This window comes from Dendrobium catenatum, unplaced genomic scaffold (assembly GCF_001605985.2).
Source record: "Dendrobium catenatum unplaced genomic scaffold, ASM160598v2 fragScaff_scaffold_1483, whole genome shotgun sequence".
NCBI classification, from domain to species: domain Eukaryota; kingdom Viridiplantae; phylum Streptophyta; class Magnoliopsida; order Asparagales; family Orchidaceae; genus Dendrobium; species Dendrobium catenatum.
Window position 1 is genome coordinate 340,261 of NW_021319945.1, and position 7,945 is coordinate 348,205.

Here is a 7,945-nt window from a genome sequence, read left to right on the forward strand (position 1 = left end):
TTGTCTTTAGATTATTGAAATTCCCTAATTCTTGATGAAGAGTACCATTTAATTTCCTTAATGGATAAAATAATTTGAAAAGGCATTTTGATTATGATCAAATAATATCTATAACATTTGTTATTTGGAGGATTGTTAGTCAACTAAGGCTTTGTTTGGGATGACTTTTTTATTGTTTTTCAAAATAGAGTTTTAGTATTAAAATTTTAATTTTTTAATTAAAACTCTGTTTTAAGAAGCAATAAAAAAGACATCCCAAGTGAAGCTTAAGTGATTATTATGGTGTAGTCGAGTAATTATATTATTTATCCTTTTTAAGTATAGCATTGGGCAGATTAGCTTAGCTTGAACACTTTATTCTTTTCAAACTATTACTGGATATGATGCGCTAATCCTTTAGATTAGATTAGTTCATCACTCTTAAGCTTTTTTTAATCCTTTAGATCAAGTTGAGAATTTATATACATATAATTGGGATTTGAATGAGAGTTCTTTTAAGAGAGAATGGTTTAAGGGATTACAATCTTATGTTTATAGATTACATTTTGAGTTTTAGAAATTAGAATTTAATTATTTTCTTTTGTGATTGTTTATCATCTTAGAAAATTTTGGATTAGGCTTCATTTGGGATAGCTGTCCAACAATTTTCTGAAACAATTATCTCGTACAAAAATTTATTGAAAGCAGGAAATAAGCAGTGTCCAAAATTGTCCCGGACGAAACCTTAGAAGATGGTAAAAGCATTTTTTTATGATTAATTTGTTGGTCTCATAAATAGAGTTTAGATTTCATTAGTGAGAATCTGCAATTCATAATAAGTTACAAATATTTGAATGAGAGTTCATTGGTACAATAATGAACCAATATAACATTTATCAAATAACACTATTAAAACAATAATAAACCAATATTTTAGAGACAACATTAAAAATAAATATATTAATATCAACATTAAACACCAAATTATATATGTTTATAAAAAATTATTCATTATTATACATTCATCACTCATATTTATTAGAAAATTAATTTAAAATATATATAAAATTTAGCCCCAAAAAAACTACAAATAAAGTCCTACTTATCCCCGACTTTATCGTCACAATCATCCTAGTCATTATCACATTCTTCTTCTTCTTCTTCTCCTTCTTACTACCTTGTTATTTGTGCTCCATCATCACGAATCAAACAATCTCCCTGACCTACACACGCAAAATTGGTTACCCTTGAGGATGGCTTCTTTTGGCCTTTATGAGGTGGATATTTTTTATATTATACATCTAACTCTTGATTATCTTGATTATCTATACATCCAACTCTTTTCATTTCTTTCTCTCCACATGCATATCATTTCTTTCTCTCCACATGCATATCACATAGTACGTAAATGAGTTAAGTCAAAGTTGAGCCACCCCAAATTTGAGCTTGAGTTTGACTAATTGGTCTACTTCAAGATAAATTTCAAACTTAATTTCGCAAGATCAAGTCAACTCATTTATTCTAAAATAATGAAGATCGTTCTAATTCAAATAGTTGTAATAAAAATGATAAAAAGTAAAAAAAAAATCATATAAGATAAATAATTAGAATCACGTGAGATAAAAATTTTAAATTTCTGAAGTAACTTTGTACACAAACTCTCAAATTTTAATATATTTTAGATGTATTTTATATTAGCATTTTTTCTTAATGAGTTGTATCAAAATCTATAATTCAAATCAGAAATAACACAAACTTAGCTTGTTAGCTCAATTGAGCTCAGCTCACTAGTCATTCTTCAGGCTAGTTACATGATTAATTACTCCACCGCCGACAAGATCTGTTTCACAGTTTTCTCTTTCTTTGTGAACATCATCCACAAAATGTGTTGCACATTCACTTACTTTATATTCATCTCCTATATGACCTTAGTTACGGCTAATTTATAATGTACGTTAAGCATTGCTCAACATTACCACTGCACATAATAATTTTCATAGCTCTTTCTTTTCATAAGAGGAATTATATAAATCATTAAGTTCTTCGGAATGATCACCATTATTCCAAAGAAATTTATGGGTCAGGATTGGATCTAAGATCATCATATTTACTTTGAGATGAGTGCAATATAAATTATAAATCTATAATATTAATGCACCTATTGTTATTATGATGGGTTAGTCATCGGTCTCAGGTCTTGCCACCTGAGCAATGGGCAGGCCAAGTAAGATCATTGAGCCCAAACTTAATGAGCCAAGAAACTTTTTCACTTAACGAATTGAATAGAACAACATTCATGAGCCCAGAAATCGAAAGGCCCATTTGTTAATCCGTCGCCACCAAGCTGAAGGGACTGAAAATAGTAACTGCCACCAGGCCCACCACCATCCCTCAAGTTGTCCGCACCTCGCCATCACATAAATGAATTAATTTAATATTTAATAAAAGATAAAAATAATATTTATTTTAAGATATCAAATCATTTTTGTTGGATATTAAAATATATAAAAGTAAAATTAAAATAAAACAAATGAAATAAATATATAAAATGACTCATAGATATCACAAACTCTTAAAAAATTAGGAGCTGAAAAGTAATGCTATAATTCAAAATATTTACAAGATTAGAAAAAGTTTATTATCTTAGTTATGTAAGAAAATTCCTCCGACATATATAAAACATGATGGGGGACACACCAAGGTTTCTATTTCAAAATTTTGGACATATAGAAAAAATCATTAGGACTAGCCCAATTAAATATGCCATTATGAAAGTAAGAGTATAAAAGTTTGCTCTTCGCCTCAAGTAGAGAAAACAAACTTATAAAGAGGTGATAAATGTTGGAGATTCAGGAAATGGTGATGACATTAGTCATAAAATATCAATCGAGTAATGGTGGTTGAGCTATGACAGGTGAACGATAGTAGTCAAGGGAGGCAATCAAGCTATAGTGATTGGGCGATGGTGATTGACCAACAGTGACTAACGCTTGTATTCAAGCAACGATGTTTAGGCAATGTCAATTATTGGCAATGATTGTTGAGCTTGGCTTTAGAGGTTTTCGTATCCCTAACAAAATGGGAAATGCCATAATGAGAAGATTTGAAGTGGAATAAGATTTTTATAATAAAATATATTAAGGGCACAAATGCAATTATGTCAAATATTTATTTTTTAGCATAATTTTTTTATAAATCCTTCTATATATTCAAATATAGGGAATTAAAAATTATGAAAAAAAAATATTCATATAATATTCCAACATGTCTAGAAGGCTTTCAAGAAATTTATTTACAAAACAAACAACTAATTATCTCAGAAAATTTACTTGTATTGACATATGTCAATTCCTAGAGGAATTACAATTAAATAAAAATTTCCTATTTTCATATATGCATTACCCATAAATTTTTTTTTTTAAATCTTATAATTAAAGTACAACAATATCTATGATATAGAGAAAATAATTTTCAAATTAACTTTATAATAACTACTTAAACATTATTTGACTTTGTAGGTCAAAACATGTCTTATAGAAATTTAAGAATTTTGTCTCTATTTCTAAGGTAAATAGTCATAACATTGTTTAAATATCAAAATAACTTAAAACTATATTTTAATAAGCATTTCAAAGCATCTTATCATTCAAACTTATATTTATGTAAATAGTTTCAAAAAGAAATATATGTATGAGCATTGTAGTCGTTTCATGATTAGAATTAAATCTTTGACTATTACAAGTTAAAAACTTTGAAATATTAATTTGGAGACTAAATAATATCCAAATTTGATGTGCCCATAGTCAAATCAATTGTCCCAACAACATAAATCTAATGAGTCCAAGATCACTTAATTCTAATAACATTAAGGTACTTAAATGCTAAATGAATGATTTATGATCAAGGAAATCGACATGAGCCATCCAATGGAGCATTTTGAATATTTTCACGTATTTATAAGGCATGCTACTCTCCAAAAGTTATAAATGACCTCAGCCTGACTATCATTATTAGACTTTCATAGCCCAATTTCCATCATCAGATCTTCATCACGACTACCGTCATTGAACTTTCATTGCCAGACTTTTGCTTTCAAACCACTGTAGGACTACCAATATCAGACCTTCTGCACACAACTACAATTGTCGGACATTTTCCACCATCAGACCTTCGACCACCTGTATTGGACCATCATCTAACTACTATCATGAGACTGTCATCATTAAATCACTACTAATTGTAACCGTTGGACCTTCGGAGTTCCAACCACCATCGTTGGACCTTCATTATTCCATGATCATTGTTGAACCATTGCCCGACCCCAACTATTGGACCTTCATCGCTCAATCGTTATTGTCAGATTCTCGTCATCGAATTGCCAACATTATGAGATCGTTATCACTTCGCCACAGTTGTATGAATACCTTTTACCTGATACCGGCTCTTCAACATTTTATGTCATCTCTCCATACTCTTATAATCTAACCATTTCCATGTTAGGGGGCAGACAAATATTTGCAATCAATACTCAAATATTGAAATAAAGCCATGACATAACACTCTCGTTACACGGCCGGATTTCATATCAAATGTTAAGTTTTTTTAAAGTGAAATTTTCATATATAATGCTTCAAATTGTAGGATTCATATATTTAAAACTAAAATTTTCTATTTATAAAATAAATCACTTCCCATTAACTATCATTCACTAAAAAAAAATAAAAATTAAATAATTGTTGCATTCCACACTTAACCCCATAGTTGGGGTCACCGCTTCTTCTAGTAGGATTCAAAATACTCCAACCGCACTAATTTTACTGTTAGCGTTCAACATACTAAAAATGGGTCATCGGAGATACTGCGCGCTTCAATGTCAAAAATCAACATCAGCTATGCAAAGCAAGAAATCGCAGCCTTTTACCCAAAAAATAAAATATCGCAGTCTCCATCGTTAAAGAATCCAAAATGACAAACATAAATATAAAGACCAGCAAAAAACAAAACAAAAAAAAAAAAACCTTTTTTTGGGACAAGGCCAGCCCATAGCTTGGACCACCTTCTGGTCCTTTTTTATCCCTCCAGTCCCCGCTAAATTACAAAATGCCACCAAAGTGTACGCTTGTATCTACTATACCCTCACACCCCAGCCTCTGCATATTGGCAAATTATTACGTCAGGTGTTCGGATTCGTCCGGACATCAATTCAGATGTATCATGTCATCAAAATACATCGGATTTTAGTGTATTTGAGTGATGTGACGTATCTAAATTGGATGTCAAGACATCCGGTGATCCGACGTAATAATTTGCCCTCATATTTAACCCTCCCTTCATTAAGTATACTAATTGATTAATCATTGAGCTGGCCTGGCCAGCTCGGTCAGCCTCAAACTACGATCCGTAGCCTTGGAAACCGTAGTGTCGAACCAAGCGGTCGGCCTCCCTGACTCCGCTGAGATATGCGCCGTGAGTGGTCGCGTACCGTGTTCTGTGCGTGGCCTCCCCAGCGAACAGTATCTGGAGCGAGGCATCCACCGGATCCGCGAGCGCATCCTGATCGTCCCCGCTCGATCCGACGGCCACGTAGCTGTAGGACCCCAAGAACCGTGGGTTCCTCCCCCAGCTGCTTCGCCTCACCTTCGAGATCCTCCCGAAATCGCCGGCGGGCAATTTGAATCCGGCGAGTGTGGCGTGAACGCCGTGGATGATGTCTTCGTCGTTTAATTTCTCGATCTCAGCCGCTTCCCGGCCGACGAACCATGCGAGGAGCACGTGCGATCCGCCATAGATGGGGCAGATGGAATCCGTCCTCCTCATCCACCAGGGGATTTCGGCCACGTGCCTCCCCGGATCGAACGCCATCCGGAGAAAGGGAAACGGGGATTTCACCTTACCTATTCCTCCTTCGATCTCCATGAAAAGCTTGTCTACTAGGCCAAACCCTAGCCGCTCGATGGCGCCTCGCTTTGCCTCCGGAAGGAATGGCGAGAACACAAGCCCGCCGGCGCCATTTATCCCCGCCTTGAGGACGCCGAGAGAGACGGTAACGATCGCGTGATCGGCGAGCTCAACTTCGCCGTCATCGAAGTGGAGTTTCACCCCATGGTCGCCGGAGAGCCGCCATTCGACGCGGGAGACGCTACGGCCAAGACGGATCGTGCCGGGAGGGAGCGCGGCAGCGATGAACTCGGGGACTCGGGAGTAACCGCCGGGCAACGTGATATGCTCGCCAGGAAACTCCATGTACTCCTCTTCAGCCGCGAGATCGAGCGTGTACAGATCGTCCACCGCCGTGTACTCCCTCTCCCCGCACTCGTGCATCGCAAACGCCGCCTCCTCCATCCAATCGCCGCCGTTCGCGGCTCGGTATGATTCGAATCCGCTACGGAGGAACGCGCCGACGCTAATGATTTCCTTATCGTCCGAAATCTCGCCGGAGACGATCAGAGATTTAAGGTGGGAGAAGAGGGCCGAGATGCGGCGGAGAAGGGCGGGATCCAAAGCTTGGCCGCCCTCGGCTAGGGTGAGAGCATCAGAAGGAAAGCCATCCATGCGTTCCCATGGGAACTGGGTTTCGCCGTCGTCCCCGCGTTGGTTCGGAATTAGAGCACCAGCCTTCCTGGCGACGTCGTAGATTGGGCTTCCTTCAATGCCGTGAATCCACGTGGCACCCATCTCGACTCGAGCGCTGGCGAACTCAGAGGTGAAGATACGGCCGCCGATACGGTCGCCGGCCTCCACAACAACTACGTCGAGGAGATCGCCGGTGCAAACATGTAGCCGCCTCGCAGCGGCGAGGCCAGCCATTCCGGCTCCGACTATCACCACTTTCGGCTTCCTTCTATCTACCTCTCCCATCTCTGTCTCTCTCTCAGTCGCCAAGCTTGATCTCTTTCTCTCTCTCAGTCGCCAAGCTTGAAGGGAAGTGGGCTGAGACCTGGAGAATGAGGCCGAGCCTGCTTAAGAAGAAGACAGCAGTCGGATTTTTGCGCTTGGCTGTAATAAAGTTGAAATAATAATTTAAGATAATTTGATATTTATTAAGAGGATTTTTATTATAGATACTTTCTAAATTTCTTCTTTAGTTGCTCGGTTATTGGAACTTTTATTACATCCAGTGAACGTACGCTTCTCTACGTTCGGTTTTAGGCAAAAACGCGCTTGTACCTCGGTACTCGGTACTCGGTACAAGCGCTTTTTTTGCCCAAACCGAACGTAGAGGAGCGTACGTTCACTGGATGTAATAATAGTTCCGGTTATTGGGTGATGCAACAAACAGTTTATTCTTTAAGAGTAATGTAACATTATTAGATAATGTAAAATAGAATGTAAAGTTTGGAATTTGTTTTGAATTTTGTCTTATGTATATTTTTATTTTTTTATAAATTTGCCTCTGTATGTAACCAATCCCACATAGCAGATAAAATTTTATTGTTGCCGTTGTTGACGATATTTTTCAAGAGAAATATTAGGGTTTGAAGAAGTTATAATAAGATCTCATTAAGATTTTGTTCGAGATCGTTTTTTTATTTATTGATTTCTAAAACATATTTTTAGTACCAAAGTTTCTAGTTTAAGAAAATTTTTTAGTTAAAAAATGCTTTAAAACCCGTCTCAAATGAAACCTAAATATAAAATAAAGTAAAAATCAAAATAGTTAACAACTTTAGATCTACATTAAGATTAGTGTAATTATTGCCGTTTGTTTTTTCTGAAAGATTTTTTTGGTTTATGCTGATGTGCTGGGTGATAGTTGGCACTCCACTCTTTTTGGTGTTGGGTTGGAGCTGGACGGTGATGGAAATATTTGGCAGGCCATAATTTCCATTTGGATTTGCTGGTGGCATCCTCTGTTGCTGCCCAAATCCTTCTTCTGCGGCTGTTATGTCGGATCTGAGTTTTTTGGGCAGGCTTATTTTTGGGTCGTGGACGATGATAAATCCTGCCACTCCTTTTGGATGGTCTA

General features: G+C 36.8%; 1 protein-coding gene across 2 annotated transcripts; it reads right to left on the minus strand.

Annotated features, from left to right (window-relative positions):
* Positions 1 to 4,930: 4,930 nt before the first annotated feature.
* On the minus strand, positions 4,931 to 7,046 carry LOC110115401 (polyamine oxidase 1). 2 transcript variants are annotated; one of them, XM_020848616.2, is made up of 2 exons: positions 5,299 to 7,046; positions 4,931 to 5,138 (listed from the first exon to the last, which is right to left on the minus strand). In XM_020848616.2, exon 1 carries the CDS (start codon positions 6,835 to 6,837, stop codon positions 5,371 to 5,373), a length of 1,467 nt encoding a protein of 488 aa, XP_020704275.2. In that variant the 5' UTR covers positions 6,838 to 7,046; the 3' UTR covers positions 4,931 to 5,138; positions 5,299 to 5,370. The 2 variants fall into 2 exon arrangements, with proteins under 2 accessions (XP_020704275.2, XP_020704274.2); XM_020848615.2 differs by having other exon boundaries at positions 4,931 to 5,132; positions 5,293 to 7,046.
* Positions 7,047 to 7,945: the final 899 nt, after the last annotated feature.